General features: G+C 45.8%; 1 protein-coding gene across 1 annotated transcript in view; it reads left to right on the top strand.

Moving 5' to 3' along the window:
• Positions 1-312: 312 nt before the first annotated feature.
• The window catches only part of IQANK1 (IQ motif and ankyrin repeat containing 1), a 180,950-nt gene continuing 164,535 nt past the window's right edge, over positions 313-16,727 (top strand). Inside the window, 3 exon segments of the mRNA XM_030190104.1 lie at positions 313-538; positions 1,254-1,405; positions 11,712-11,811. Coding sequence (XP_030045964.1) covers positions 313-538; positions 1,254-1,405; positions 11,712-11,811 — 478 coding nt within the window.

The raw sequence follows: 16,727 nt of genomic DNA, 5'->3' as shown, positions 1-16,727 counted from the left end.
GGCCCATCAATCTCTTGGATCTTCGGGCAGTGGCCTGGGTATTGGAGGCATTCCAGAGTCTGGTTCGAGGCAAGCCGGTCCGGGTGCTCTCCAACAACACGACGGCAGTCGCTTATATCAGTCATCAGGGAGGCATGCATAGTGTTGCGCTGGCAGTGGAGAAGTGCCTTCTCAGTGTATGGGTAGAGCATCACCTGCAACTTCTAGTGTATGGGCGGAGCATCACCTGCAACTTCTGTCTGCGGCTCACGTTGCAGGGAGCTTCAACGTGTAAATGGATTTTCTCAGCTGGAAGTCACTGGACCCGGCGGAATGGGAGTTGTCCCTGACGGTGTTCTGCTGTATCGCCGAGCAGTGGGGCATGTCATCGATGGATCTGATGGCAACAACACGTTTATTCAGCCGAGGCAAAGAAGCCGGGTCCGAGGGTCTGGACGTGCTGCTTCAACCCTGGCCAGCGGAGGACCTTGCCTACATCTTCCCGCTGTAGCCAATCATAGGGAGTATCCTGCATCTGATTCTGCGACATTGGGGGCTGGTGATTCTGTTGGCTCCAGTCTGTCCCCATCCGTGGTCTGCTCTTTCAAGGTCCAGTGTCCACGGAGGAGCCCTCACTTGGTCTTACAGCCTGGCTCTTGAGCGGTTGCACTTGAGGAGGAAAAGGTATGTGGAGGGTGTGATCACCACCCTTCTGCAGGCTCGCAAACACTCAACTACTTCAACGTATGCATTGGTTTGTCAGACATTTGAGTTGTGGTGCTCTAGGCAGGGAGTCTCTCCGATGATAGCCTCCTTGCTAAGGATTCTGGCATTTTTGCAGGAGGGGCTATAGGAAAGTCTGGTGCTTAATTCACTTTGGGTGCAGGTGGTGACTCTAGCTTGTTACTGAGGATGTGTGGGACAGTCTTCACTGGCTGCCCATCTGGATGTTGTGCATTTCTTGAAGGGAGTTGGTCACCTCAAATCCCTTCTGCGGCCTCCCTGTCCGGACTGGCATTTTAATTTGGTTCTCCATTCTCTGCAGAAGGCCCCCTTTGGGATCTTGTCCTTGAAGGATCTGACGCTGAAGTCGATGTTTCTAGTAGCTATGGCCGTGGAGCGGTGGGTGTTGGAGTTGTAAGCCTTGTCTTGTTGGGATCCTTTTCTCCGATTTTCGGACTTGGGGGTTACAATCCATATGGTTCCATCATTTTTACCTAAGGTGGTGTCAGTTTTTCACCTTAATAAACCTCTGTTTCTCCCATTCATTGCAGCAGAGAATTATCCACAGGACTATGCAGTCCTCTTGTGCTTGGACGTCTGGTGGGTGCTGCTTCGCTATCTGCACATGACAAATGACTTTCACAGGTCGGACCATCTGTTTGTCCTGAAAGCAGGACCCAAAAAGGGTTTTGAGGCTTCCAAAGTGACCCTGAATTGAGAACCTGATTGTTTCCATGTATGTGCAGGCCATGGGGGCATTGCGAGCACATTCTATGCAAGCCGTTGTGACCATCTATTGGGCAGCCACTTGGGCCTTTCTGCATTCTTTCTCTAAGCATTATTGTTTGGATGTGGCAGTGCCCTGGGAGTCTCAGTTTGGTGCAGCTGTGCTTTCAGCAGGGTAGGCAGATCCCCACCTTCTTTAGGGACTGCTTTGCTACATTCCACTAGTTGCTGGATTCATCTGCTGCTAATGCTAAGGAAGGTAAAATTATGTCTTACCTGACAATTTTCTTTCCTTTAGTTGCAGCAGATGAATCCAGCATCCTTACATCTCTGCTGTCTGATGTGAACGCATTTTCCTTTTGTTGTTTTCTTGTTCTATGTGTGTTGACAAACATAGTCAAAAAACTGTCCCCAGGTTGTGTAGTCTGTATATTTGGGATTTGTGTTGTTGTTGTGATTGCCGTCTCCATAGGCTTTGGTCCTTGAGGTCTGAGCACAAGTGGTGTGGCTGGAACAGAGGATGGCCGGATGGCTCGAGGTCCAACCAGGCCTGTCCTGGGCAGTTCTGGGGCAAGTTGGAGCCTGGTTTGTGAGTTGCTTTGGCAGATGACATTCTGGCTTTTGGTAGGAGCTATTCATCCTATATCACTGTGTTTAAAGTCAGAGATTTCTATCTCCATCTGCTGGTAGACGGACGCAACCCACTAATTGCTGGATTAATGTGCTGCGATTAAATGAAAGAAAATGATCAGGTAAGACATAATTTTATACAGATCCATTGGTTACCAGTGATCAAATCTGTTTTAAGGTGCTCTCCTTAGTACAAAAAGTGCTACACTTAGGGACTTCCTCATACCTGTCCTCAGTTATCATCCCCTACACCCCTGCCTGGTCACTCCAGTCTTTTGATTCGAATTGCCTTGTGTTGCCCTCCCCCAAAAATTCCCACTATGAAACTACCCGGAGGTTGGCCTTTTCTTTCATAGCCACCAATCTCTGGAACGATCTGCTGTCTGAAATTTGTTCTGAGTTATCATTTGTTAAATTCAAGACCTTATTAAACACCTATTTTTTCATTTTGCATTTGGTGTGCTATTGGAGTGTGTGAGTCATGAGGCATGCTCCTCATGTGAAAAGAGTCACTGCTGAGGTGCATAATAAAGAGTTATAGTATCCTTGTACATGGAATGTATGTTTTGAAGCCATCAAGTCAGTTTGGGGTTCAACTTGAATATTATATCATTTTGACCCATCATAAAGGAGTGCGGTCAGCTGTGAGTAGCATTTGCTCCTGTAGTTCAGATGCGTGTTTTGTAATTATGTTTTATCCACTATCTTTCCTTTACTTTTATGTAACTTTTGCTTTTAATATTGGTGTTCCTTTACTTATTTGCTACGTTTTAACTTTGACTGTAAACTGCTATGCTCGTTTGCTGGTAATTATGGTATGTCAGGTATTTTTAATAAACATAAATATAATAAGAACCTCCTTTCTGCAACTGAAATAACATTTAACCCATGGAAATCAGGGCGTTAATTATTGCCCACCCTGCCTGTGGGTAAAAGAGGCCCATCTGACATTTCTTCTGTCTCCAAGTGCACCATCCCTTTTTCCTCTGCACCACTATTTGTCTTGTCCAGCATCTCCCTTCTATGTCCCTTGTCCCTATCCTACCCCCAAGTTCAGCATCTGTCCTTTTTTGTGTCCCCATCTCCCCCTTTTTCAGCACAAGCCTACCTGGTTTCCTTATCTCCCACTTTCTAGCATCTGCCGTCCTGGTGTCCCCACCTCTCCCTTTTTCTAACATTGTCCTGTGTCCCCATCTTCCCCCTTTTTCCAGCATTACCTCTTTGTCCCCATCTCACCCATTTTTCACCATTGTCCCCATATCCCCCTTCCAGTGGTGCCCCTCTCTGTCCCTATCTCCTCCTGCTTTCCAGTAGTGCCCTCTTTGTGTCCCTGTCTCCTTCCCCTCCCATATGATAATCTTTGAATAACTGTCTATACTTATGGCTATGATTTCTGAACATGTGGTATCAATAAAGGACAAACTTTTAAATGCTCAGTTGGGTATATATGCTAATCTCAACTTTGTTAAATGTTTCAGACACATCCATCTATTTATTCCCATGATCTAACTAAATTCTATTATTCTGTCTCACTGTATTTTCAAATGTAAGCCACACTGAATCTGACTTTGCTTGGGTTAATGTGTGATATAAATATTTAAAAAAAATTCTTTATCTTCTACCTTTCAAGACACTGCCTATCCTGATGGATAGTGATGGCACAAGGAAAGCAAGTTTGGTCCAGTGAAGACTAACTCAAAATAACTTATTCCTTAGCTGGGCCCTAGTATTACCATATTCTACCAGCAACAATAATTTTTGACGCTGTTTTAGTGATACTCAACTGTTATTTCTTTACTCCTCCAGCTTTTAAGGCACTGCCTATCCAATTGAAACAGCTTTAGCGTTGTTACAGATGGACCAACAATAAAGAATGACGTGTATGCAGCAGATCATAAGTTTGCTTGCTTTGAACTGAACGGCAATGACAGCTGGGGGGGGGGGGGGGTGGATACAGATTACCCAAATTGGCTCCCTTGTTAAAGTGGACTAGATAGGCTCACTTCGACTCCGGTCAATTGAACCTCCCTGGGCAGCTTTCTCCCTTTTCCAGCCCCCCCCCCCCCCCCGGGCAACTTTCTCCCTTCTCCAGCCCCCCCCCCCCCCCGAGCGTTGCATCTGTCACCTCTAATGCCCATCTCGCCCGTCCGCGTGGTCACTTTTTACTTCCCTGAAGCCTTCTCTCTCCTGCGCAGCACCGCACCGGCGATTCACAGTCAGCCTTCTGCCAGCGTCGGGGCCTCTCCTCAGGCGCGTCCCACCTCTGCGGAAAACAGGAAGTTGCAATAGAGTAGGTGCTTGGTACTTGATAAACATAATAGACAATTATATCTATAAAATCTCTAATCTCAATGAAGCAAAAGAAAACTAATTCAAGACATATAAAAAATAAAATAAAATATTGTTAAGAAATACAAGAATACAAAAATTCAGATGTGTGCAACAACAGCGCCATTCTCAGAAATATGAAGAATTTTTTTTTTTTAGCCTGAGTCAATAGCTCCCAACAACCTCTCTCCCTGAACAATACAGTTAAAAATAGCAGTATGTATAGCCAAGCGATGATCAAGGATGGAGGAAGAGGTCGTACATTGTCCTCCTCCCTCTCCTTCAGAGGCCAAGAAACAAAAGCACCTGGGAAAGATCCTTCATATACTGACCAAGGAAAGGAGAGAGGCAGTGGAGATGGAGGAAACAACAGAAAAGGAGCAAGGGAAAGGAGAGGACAGGAAAAAAGGGAGAACTAAAGAAAAATAGTGAGAGAGCATTAGTGTGAAAAAAAAAGGACAGACTAGCTAGGATCTAGCCAATGGGAAGGCAGTGGGGCTGGGGGCGGAGCACTGGAAGGCAGCTCTAGTCAGAGAGACTATGGGTAGGATTCAGCCAGTGGGAAGACAATGGAGGGGCGGAGCACTGGAAAGCAGCTCTAGTCAGACAGACTGAGTAGGATCCTGCCAATGAGAAGGCACTGGGGAATGGAGCACTGGAAGGTCGCTCCAATCACAGAGACTGTAGGATTCAGTCAATGGGAAGGCAGTAGGAGGAGCGGAGCACTGGAAGGCAGTTCTAGTCAGAGAGACTACTAGGATCCAATCAATGAGAAGGCACTAGGGGACAGAGCACTGGAAGGCAGCTTTAGTTACAGAGATTGTGGGTAGGATATCCAGCCAACAGGAAGACTGACAGTGGAGGGGCAGAGCACTGGAAGGCAGATCTAGTCACGGACACTGTGGGTAGGATCCAGCCAATAAGAAGGCTGTGGGGGCAGCACACTGGAAGGCAGTTCTAGTCACAGGAAAGGAGGAGGTAAGCTGCAAAGAGATTTAGGACCAGATGATCAAAAGCAAACGTCGGCGCTAGAGGGCATTAGCGCTGGACTAGCGCCCGTGTTTGCCTGTGCCCAGGATCAGAGCTGGTGAGTGCATGTAACAGCACGCTCACCGGTTCTGGATGCTTATAGAATGCATTTGCATGCTAAACAGGGACATTTGTATTCCTCCCTAGTGCTCAGCGGGCAGTGCACCAAATAAGGGAGCTCCTACCGCTGTAAACCCTACGCCACTCGGATCTGGCATTAGGGTTTACAAAGCATTGGGAAGGAATGGGGAGCCTTGTCCAACATACATCTGCATGCTAACAAAGGTCCCCCATCCCCCTGACATGAGACCCCCCCCCCCCCGACAACCCCCCTGCAAGAGACCCAAATCCCCCCAACAGAAGACCCAACCCCCACCACCTGATAGAAGAGGTCCGGTGGACCTCCAGTCCCCACCTGGTGGTTGAGTGCCCCCCCAACCTGGTGGTCTAGTGTCCCCAAACCCTCCCCCCTGTACCTTGACAGAGGAGGGAGTAGCCCTCCTTCCTCTTTCCAACGACAAAAACTCCCTTATATGGTAGGGAAACCCCACCCAGCGATTCCCAGAATGCCCTGGGCAGGGTGCCACCGTTTTGGAGGCGGTGCTGGAAGGAGCAGGGAGTACTACTCCTTCCTCTGTCATCTGAAGGTACAGGGGGTTCGGGGCCTTTATACCTCCAGGTTGAGGGGGAGTGCTAGACCACCAGGTGGGTCCAGCCCTCTCTTCTGATGGGGGAGGTTGGGTCTTCCACGGGAGGGGGAGGGTCGGGTCAGTTTGTGAGATGGGGGTCTGGTTGGTTCATGGGGGCACTAGACCACTAGGGCTCTCATTGGTATGTTTGACAGGTCCGGCCATTTTTTTTGACAGTCCAGACCAGTCAAACAACTTCAGCAGGAGGACTGCCCAGGCACAATCCTTCCTCAGAAGTACTCCTATGATCAGCGCCAATACGCGCATGAATTTGCATGCCATTGATCATAGGAGCATTATTGCTCCATGCTGTTCCGGCGCTAATTTTAGAGCGCTGTTCAGAACAGCATAGGGTTTTTGATCATCAGGTCATTATTGACGGGAGACGGCATGAGCCAATCTCACCCATTTTCTGGGCTGAAGGCAGTGGGCAGAGCTTGACGCCATATTAACCATATTTGCTATTGCTATAGAATGCAATAGCAAACGTGAGGTTTAGTTGTTGGTTTTTTTTTATTAAACCTCCTAGGCTTTTAGGTTTTACATTCTCTCTGTTAGGAGGGAATTGGGGTCAGAGGATGTAAGGGGAGTTGGGGGAGGGTTGGGGAGTCTTCAAGGGGTCTCCAGAGCTTGATTTGCAGGCTGCATTGTGGATTTCAGTGCTGCGCTACATGTCTTTATTTTTTCTTTTTATATAGAAATATATTGTCACTTATTCAGAGAGCAGTTGCTACTATATGGATAAGTCCTTTAGAGGTTTTATGATGTTACATTGATTTTCTATATGCTTAATTGCTTTCCTATTGTGTTTGCATTGAACTGTTAGGATTAAGTGGAATTAATGTTTCAAATTAAAGTCTGTACTTGAGGTAATAGAGAGAGAAGTAATTCGCCTGAGGTCACACCCAGCATCACTAGGAGAAGTGGGATTCAAGCTAGAGGCTGACTCAGTTTCGGTCAGGGTGCTGAAACTGGCCCCAAATCCTTGTTCCTCATCGTTTTCTCCAGACCATTCACTATGAGTGGGTAATATGCACACCTACCGTGTTTCCCCGAAAATAAGACACTGTCTTATATTAATTTTTGACCCCCAAAATGCGCTAGGTCTTATTTTCAGGGGCTGTCTTATTTTTCGGGGAAACATCGGGGTTGGCCCGCCCGCCCTCCGTCGCTCCCGGAACTAACCTTAAACGCCTCCTTTCACCTTCCCAGCAAGCAGCAGCAGGGCAGGCCACTCCTTCCTTCCGTGTCCCGCCCTCGCCTGACGTAACGTCCGCGAGGGCAGGGCTGCCCTGCTGCTTGCTGTGGAGGTGAAAGGAGGCGTTTAAGGTTAGTTCCGGGAGCGACAGTGGGTGGAGGGGGGGACCCGGTGACCTCGGGTGGGGGGGGCGGCCTGGAGACGGCCTTGTCCGGCTCTCGGCGGCCCTGCTTTCAAACAAAAAATTTGCTAGGTCTTACTTTCGGGGGAGGCCTTATATCTACCAATTCAGAAAAACCTCTACTAGGTCTTATTTTCGGGGGATGTCTTACTTTCGGTGAAACAGGGTACCAGCAGAGGGAGACAGAATTATTGAAAATCACTCCTGTATAAGGGACTGTGCAACCCTGACCTGCTCAGTATTTCTCAGTCTCCCAGCAGAGGTAGGTGCTGTGCAACCTTGCTCCATGTTTTTGTTGGGTGCACCGGTTTTGGCCCCTTGGTTTTAGTTAGCTTTATAGGTTCCCTTTAGGGATCTTGCTTAGTGGTCCCTCACTGGGACTTGAATTTGGTACTGTCGGCTTTGGTTCAAGCCCCGTTTGAGCCCTTAGGGCAGGCTATGCTTAAGGATCTTTCGCTTAAGGTGGTCTTTTTGGTGGCTATCACTTCGGCGTGGCGTATTTCCGAGTTGCAGGCTCTGTCCTGTCATGAGCCATTTCTGGTCCTTACCAAGGAGAATGTGTTGTTACGGACGATTCCTTCCTTTCTTGCTAAGGTGATTTCTCTGTTTCATGTCAACAAGTCTATTTCCTTGCCTTCCTTCCCAGGGATGAGTCCCCTCAGTTGTATAAGTTGGATGTTTGTCGGTGCTATTTGCGTCGGACAGCGTACTTTCGGAAGTCCAACTGCCTCTGGGTCTTGTTCGGGGGACCTCAAAAAGGGGAGGTGGCTTCCATCACATATTGGATCAAGGAGGCAATTTCTTCCACATACCTGCTGTTGGGGAAACAGGTGCCCGTGGTTCTTCGGGTGCATTCTACGCATGCGCAGGCTTCTTCCTTGGCAGAACACTCTCCTTTGGGGCATCCGTCTTGCTCCGGGGGCTTTCCTACCCTCGGTGAGTACTGCTTTGGTACTTCCCACTCGTAAAGAATGGTCTGGAGAAGACGATAAGGAAGGAGAAATTAGGTCTTACCTACTAATTTGCTTTCCTTGAGTCTCTCCAGACCATTCCCAAGCCCACTCAGGAACGGTGGGATCATTGAGATTTCTTCCGTCTGGGATTGCAACTGCATCTGTGCTTTTTATTAAAGTCTGTTCCAGTTATTCTTTTTGGTGCTGTTTTCCTTCTGGGGAGTTCCTTCTGGGAGCTCAATTTCTGGTGGTGTTTTAAGTGTTCAGTTCCTTGTGGTTGAAGTTTTTTAAGTGTTGCTTGGCTATTCAAACTACCGAGCAGGTCAGGGTTACACAGTCCCTTATACAGGAGTGCTGTTCAATAATTCTCAGTCTCCCTCTGCTGGTAGGAGTGCATATTACCCACTCGTAGTGAATGGTCTGGAGAGACTCAAGGAAAGCAAATTAGCAGGTAAGACCTAATTTCTCCTTCTGGCCATTTTTAGTTTCGGCCAAAAGGTTGGTTTTATTTTCAGCCATGTTTTCAGTTTTGGCCGAAAATGACCATGTGTTTTCAGAGGAAGCCGAAAATTAATGCTTTGTCCTGTTTGTCTCTCTTCTTCTCCTGCAAGAGGAATTGCCCTTCCCAGGGGCGTAGCCAGACACCCAATTTTGGGTGGGCCTGGGCCCAAGATGGGTGGGCAGAAGATCCCAGCCCCATCCCACAGGTGATTTGGTCTCTCCTTCTCTCACCTGCATGCCATACGGTCTCTCAAACATCCCCCTCTCCCGCATACCTTTTAAATAGCAGATTTTCACCAGCAGCAACCAGCAACTAATACACTTGTCATGTTGGCCCCACTGACGCAACTTCCTGTTTCCGCATAGGCAGGAATACGTCAGAGGGAAGGCTGTGGGGCCGGTGCGAGTAGTATGTATCCGTCACTGCTTGCTGCAGGTGAAGATATGCAGGAGGAAAGTTGTTGGGAGTTTTCAGCTGGTGGGGATTGGAAATCCCTGCCAGCCACATCATAAATGTGCTGCTGGCAGGGATTTCCAATCCTTTCTCCTCACCTGCAGGGCCCTCTGGGTCTATTTTAAAAGCCCTAGTGGTCTAGGGGTGTAGTTGGGGGAGGAGTGATCCCCAGTTACTCCTGTGCATTCTGGTTGTGCTCTCAAAATGGCTGTTTTGAATAGGGCATCACTTCTGCCCTGACCACACCACTAGACCACCAGGGATTCTAAGGTAGTCCTATTGGGGGATTGGGGGGGGGGGTGCTACTTTCTGTTTTGTTTTGATTTTTTGTATACTGAGATTGCAAGAAGTGCAGTTATGATCTTGCACAATAGTTTATGATAAATGCTTTTTAAAGAAAAATTTAGCAGGAATTTAAGTTTGTAAATTCGGGATGAGAAGCTCCTTAGGAATTAGTCTTTCTGTGGAGTGATAACATCAGCTGTCACCCTGAGTGTGCCACAAAGTCAGTGTGGCACTGTAGCTTCAGTTTTCAATTGCTGCAGTTCATATGTGTGGAAGCTATTTGGCTTGGATGTAAAATATGGTCTTATTATTTAAATTATTATATTCTGGCTGGGATACTGTGGGTTTAGCAGAGGGATACAGACTGAAAGCTCTGACAATCACCAGTGGCCCTCACTGGTTCACATTCACACAATCAAACTTGAGTTTTTTGTTTCGGCTTCTGCCAAAAGCGGGTGATGAATTTCAGCTGCAGTTTTGGTTCTGGCTAAAAGCTTTCGGGAAGTTTTGGTTTCAGTCAAAACTGAAAAAAGCAGTTTCAGTCAACCTCTAATTCAAGCCTTGACTGCTCTAATTATCAGCCTGTTCTAATCACTAGATATGATCTCCACAAGGTCTTCCTCCTTTTTATGGATTTGAGGTACAGAAAACCAAGGGAGCTGTATGTGGTGACGGTGAGAGACAGACATCCATCGAATAGAAAGCAGACCTCAGGGTGATCATACCTAATGTTATCCAGGTAGTGAAACAGTGCAAGAAAGGTGCGACTAGAATAAGATGGACATAGGCCGATATTCAGACCGTGGGAGTTGGATTGGCTAACTTCCACAGTCAGAGCTAAAAGCAGATATTCAATGCTGGGCCGTTTCTGGTGACTGGCATTGAATATACGGTTTATTTTTGGCCGGTTTAAAGATAACTGACTAAGTTGATATTCAGACTTAGCTGGTTACCTTTAAACTAGCCAAAGATATACCAGGTTTTCATGCTGCCAAATATGGCTGCGAAACTGGCTTTTAAAATTAGCGGATACCCGGTTATGTTGGGTGATATAACCGACTATCAGTTAGTCGCTAACGGGGGATATTCAGCAGGGGAGAGCCAGTTATCTCCTGCTGAGTATTGGCAGATAGCCAGTTAAGCGCTATTTAACCAATCAGCAGCGGTTCTGGCTGGTTAAATAGCGCTGAATATCGGGGGGATGTGTAAAGCTAATAGAAAAAGAAGGTGATAATGCCTTTGTACAAGTTATTGCAAGATCGCACCTAGAGCGTTCTGTCCACTTCTGGAGTCGATGCCTCTGAAAGGACATAATGTGGAGGAGGACTAGTAAAGGAATATTAAAATGATGCAAGGCCTGCAATATATCAAAAGCCCAATGAACTGAGACTTAAAGATCTAAGTATATATTATCCTAGAGAGGAGAGGAGAGACAGGGGAGATATGATAGAGACATTCAGATACCTCAAAGTATAAATAACGCACAAGAAACTAACCTTTTTTTTCAGTAGAAAAGAAGTACTAGAATAAGAGTCAAGATATGAGACTTCAAGGGGATAGATTCAGAAGTGACTGTCTTCAAGGAAAGGGTGGTGGATACATGGCATGACCTCCTAGTAGAAGTTGTGGAGGCCAAAATACAAATAGAATTGAAGATAGCCTTGAATAAGCACAGAGAATCTCTGGATGGTAGATGTAAAGGGAAAGCTAGAGATACACTAAAGTCTTGCAAAATACTAATGGAATCGAAGATAGCCTAAGAGAAGCACAGAGGATCCCTGGTAGCACAGATGTAAAGGGAAAGCCAGAGTTCCTTAGAGCCTATGGCATTGTACCAGGAAGTTAATCTGACAGACTAGATGGGCCTTATGTTATTTATCTGTTATCATATGCTATGTTTTCTATGTATAGGACAGGTCTGTGTTGCTGAGAGGGTGTTACCAAGGCACCTGACAGGACAGGTGGCTACTGCTAGACTAACACTTGACATTTCTGTATTCCTAGTCCTTCTCAACAGTCTTCCTAACATTTGAAGGCCAGGAGTGGCTAGGCAATGGCAGGAAAAGCTGATTCCCGGAAGGGAGCCAAGGCAAGCCCCCCAAAGAAGCAGCCAGTTGTGCAAGCTGGGAAAAAAGGTATTTTGCATGCTACCTCCTGCCTCTCTTCCTCCTTGGTCTGCCTCGCTTCACTCACTCCACTCTACCCATCGCTCCTCTTCTCCCATGCAGTCATATCCAGGAGAGCAAAGTTCTGTCAAATCGGGGCCTTTTTAACAATTCTGTATTGCAAAATCAAATCCTATTGAACATTCTCAGCACACACCCTTTAACATTATACAAAACTATACTTTTGCCCTCTCACCCTACACTGCTCCCTTCCCCACTCCCTTATACCCCTAGTCCTATCTCCTACGCCCAATGTCAAACTATTACCCTTCCTCCCTAACCCCTGTTCCCACCTAACCCCAAGGACTGTGCCTTGCAAATTGTAATGAAAGACAAGTGAGTCTGAGTAGGTCAAACAATTCAAAGCCATTCAAACATGGAACTTGCTCTTTAGAGTTCACTTCTCAAAGGGACCGTGTCCCCTCAAATTTTTCCAGTCTATCAGGCTTCAAGCAATTAACTTGCTGAGGAAATAAGCATTCCATAGTCTCACAAAGAAAAGTGTTTGCCCCAGAATCTGCATTGCCCTCTAGGCTCACAGCACATCACAGCAATGGCCGTCCACAGAAAACGCTGCTGATCTTGGTCTAGTTTTTTTTTTTAGCATTTAAACTCTCTATTACAGTTCTGTAGGGTACCATTTAAAGGGAACCTCAGTTTAGACTTGTGGGTTTTTTTTTAACTTAGCCATTTAAAAGAAATCTATCAATTCAAACAGAAAGTAAGGTAGGATAATACTTGTGAATATCTAGTTAGAAATATTTGCTTACGAAAGTAACCTTTACAGAGAACCTTTTGAAAGAATTTTCCTTTGGGAAGTAAGATAATCACTGTGTTCAGTTATTTGTAAATCAAGCCACAGTGACTGATTAAAGAAAAAGGTTCAAAAGGTTCTACTGGCACACTGCTTGCAGAGTGAATTATCAAGGAAACAGAAGCACATAAGTAGGCCAGGGCTGAGTTGTTCTCAGTCCAGAAGAGGTGCTGTGAGAGAGGTGCTTCTAGAGTGGGAAAGAACTTCACTGATAAGTATTTTCTGGGAAATTGCTCTTAAACTTGAGGAAAGGTAGACTTAGAATAAATAGGTAACCTCAGTGACTATTTTAAGTTATTCTGCTCACTTAGCAAAGACAGTTTAAGGAATAGGTTAATTTATTTATTTTTTTAGCATTTAAAGTCTCTGTTACAGTTCCATAGGTTAGCATTTAAAAGGGACTATTTTAAAGTTATCATTGTATCAGTATAAAGCACAGCTAATAGTCACAGGAAATCTCAGTTTACTACTACTACTACTTACCATTTCTATAGCGCTACTAGACATACACAGTGCTGTACACTTGAACATGAAGAAACAGTGCCTGATCGACAGAGCTTACAATCTAATCAGGACAGACAAACAGGACAAATAAGGGATAAGGTAAATACTTACGGTGGGAATGATACAACAGACATGGGTACTGAACAAGTGAATAGGGGTTAGGAGTTAAAAGCAGCCTGAAAAAAGTGGACTTTTAGCCTAGATTTGAAGATAGCTAGAGATGGAGGTTGACGTATTGATTCAGGAAGTCTATTCCAGGCATATGGTACAGTAAGATAAAAGGAACGGAGTCTGGAGTTAGCAGTGGAGGAGAAGGGTACAGATAAGAGAGATTTTCCCAATGAATGGAGTTCCTGGGAAGGAGAGCAGGGAGAGGTACTCAGGCAAGTGGAGAGGTACTTAGGAGCTGCAGAGTGAATGCACCTGTAAGAGGAGTTTTGACTGTATGCAGAAACAGAGAGGGAGCCAATGAAGTGACTTGAGGAGAGGGCTAATATGAGCATAGCAACACTGGCGGAATATTTATTTATTTATTTGTATCCCACATTTTCCCACCTATTTGCAGGCTCAATGTGGCTTACATGGTACCGCAACGGCGTTCGCCAGTTGTGGTATGAACAAATACAGGTGTTATTGTGGTAAAAGAAGGTTCGTGTTTGGTAGATACATTGGGGAAGTTAGGGAGGGGGGATGAGGGTCAAGGTATGTCCATTACAGTCTTTGGTTTTGCAGTGTCGTAGGAACTTAGGTTTTTATGTTGGGTCGGTGGGGTATGCCTTTTTGAACAGGTTTGTTTTTAGTTCTTTCCGGAAACTTAGGTGGTCGTTCATTGTTTTGATTATCTTTGGCAGAGCATTCCATAGTTGTACGCTTAAGTAAGAAAAGCTGGATGCATAAGTTGATTTGTATTTGAGTCCTTTAGCACTTGGTAGTGGAGATTTAGGTAAGTTCATGCTGATCTTGTTGTGTTTCTGGTTGGTAGGTCTATGAGGTCTGTGATGTATCCCAGGGCTTCGCCGTATATAATATTATGAACCATGGTGCAGACCTTAAAAGCAATGCGTTCTTTGATTGGGAGCCAGTGCAGTTTTTCTTGGAGGGGTTTGGCACTATCATAACGTGTTTTTCCAAATATAAGCCTGGCTACTGTGAGAAAGCTGTCTTGGTGACTGTCCTAAATTCCACTTCATTTGTGTATTTTACCCATAGATGTGCTCACTTTGGGATGGGGAACCTAGTTAGATGGATTTCACAACCAGGGCCCCTGGTCTCTCCAAAAAAGGAGAGTATCAAGGAATATCAACTCTGATCAGCCATTTTTGAAGTGGCTGGAGAGAAGCATTCCAAGGGTAGAGTTGGGGAGGAGCTGGCAGGTATGTGATCCTGGGGGGGAGGGTCTGGATGTTACAGGGAAGAGAGGGAGGGGGGATCCTAAATTCCAGAGGGGAGTGGGAGAAAGGGAACAGGGATATAGACGGGTTCTGGATGCCCTTCCGGGGAGGGGAGTGGGAGGGAGGGGGGATCAATAATGGACTTTTCATGTTCTTCTGGGGGGGAGGGAGAAAGGAGATCCTGGGAGAGTTGCTGGATATTCTGGGGCATGGAAAGGGGGATCAGAATCCTTGGTAGGAGGTTGGGACTTGGACAGATATCCTGATATTCTGCCAGGACCTGCATAAGACCCAGTGGCTAGCACAAAATGAATTAGCCCTGGCTATTCTATACCAGTGCCTGGACATGGCCCAGCATTGAATATCTGGAGTTAATTTTGCCCACAGTGGTCAGCACTTAAAAAACACTAACCATCACAGGATGAATATTGACCAGAGAGTTTTTAAAGACCCAATATTTCCACAACCCTCATCCAGTGGACAAATGTAGAAGACCCCAATATCCCACCCAACCGTATATCCCCCCCCCCCCCCCAAATAAAATATGTCATGCAGCAGAATTTTGAACAGATTGTAGGGGAGAGAGATGGCTTAGTGGGAACCCTGTGAGAAGCAAGTTGCAGTAGTCTAAATGATAGGTGATAAGAGTATGGATAAGGGTTTGTGTGCTCAGAAAGGAAGGGACAAATTTTGGTGATATAATAGAGAAAGAAACAACATGTTTTAGCAGTCTGTTGAATATGTGCAGAGAAAGAGAGAGAGGAGTCAAAGATGACCCCAAGGTTACAAGCTGATGAGACAGGGAGGATGAGAGTGTTATCCACAGAGACAGAGAATGGGGGAAGAGGAGAGATGGGTTTAGGGGGAAAGATAAGAAGCTCAGTCTTGGTCATGTTTAGTTTCAGATGGCAGTGAGGTGTGGTAGCCGTGTTAGTCCACTCTTAAAGGTTATCAATAGAAATCAAACAAAATAAAACATGGAAAAGAAAATAAGATGATACCTTTTTTATTGGACATAACTTAATACATTTCTTGATTAGCTTTCGAAGATGGCAGTGAGACATCCAGGCAGCAATGTCAGACAGGCAGGCTGATACTTTGGCCTGGATTCCTGCTAAAATTTCTGGTGTGGAGAGGTTGATCTGGGAGTCATCAGCATAAAGGTGATACTAAAAATCATGGGATGAGATCAGAGCACCAAGGGAGATGGAGAAAAGAAGAGGTCCCAAGACAGAGCCCTGTGGTACACCAACTGATAGTGGGATAGAAGTGGTTGAGGATCCACCAGAGTATACACTGAAAGTGCAATGGTAGAGATAAGAAGAAAACCAGGAAAGAACAGAGCCCTGAAATCCAAGTGAGGACAGTGTATCAAGGAGTAGTCGGTTATCAACAGTGTCAAAAGCAGCAGATAGACTGAGAAGGATGAGAATAGAATAGAGACCTTTGGATCTGGCCAGGAACAGGTCATTAGAGACTTTAGCAAGAGCTGTTTCAGTTGAATGAAGAGGGTGAAAGCCAGATTGAAGTGGATCAAGTATAGCTTGAGATGAAAAAAATCAAGACAACGGTGGTAAACAGCACATTCAAGTAGCTTGGATAGGAAAGGGAAGAGGGAGATGGGGCGATAATTGGAAGGACAGGTAGGGTCCAATGAAAGTTTTTTGAGGAGTGGTGGGACTATGGCATGTTTGAAGGCATCAGGAACAGTTGCAGTGAAAAGTGAAAGATTGAGGATATAACAGATAGAAGGGATGACTAGGAGAGATAGTGCTAAGTAGATGGATGGGAATAGGATCAGAGGATCAGTTTGGAGGAGGAAAGAAAATGTGCAGTTTCCTCTTCAGTGATTTCAGAAAAGGAAGAAAAGGAGGCAGAGATTGAAGGAGGGTTGAATGGACTGGTGGAATGGGAGGTGGAGGTGTCCTGGTTGAAAACTCAAGGTTAATCTTGTGAACCTTGTCATGAAAGTACTCAGCCAGAGTCTGGGGAGAAAGTGAAGGGGGGTTGGAGGTGAATGCACTTTTAGGAGATAGTTCAGTGTGGCAAAGAGATGTCGAGGGTTTGGGCCAAGAGAGTTTGTCAACTGGATGTAGTAGTCCTGTTGGCAAGTGAAAGAGCAGACTGGAAGGAGGTTAGCAAAAATTTGAAATGTATGAAGTCAGCATGGGTATGGG

Source organism: Microcaecilia unicolor, chromosome 1, assembly GCF_901765095.1.
Source record: "Microcaecilia unicolor chromosome 1, aMicUni1.1, whole genome shotgun sequence".
NCBI lineage: Eukaryota > Metazoa > Chordata > Amphibia > Gymnophiona > Siphonopidae > Microcaecilia > Microcaecilia unicolor.
The sequence above is the reverse complement of the archived record's forward strand: the minus strand, read 5'-3'. Positions and strand labels throughout refer to the sequence as shown.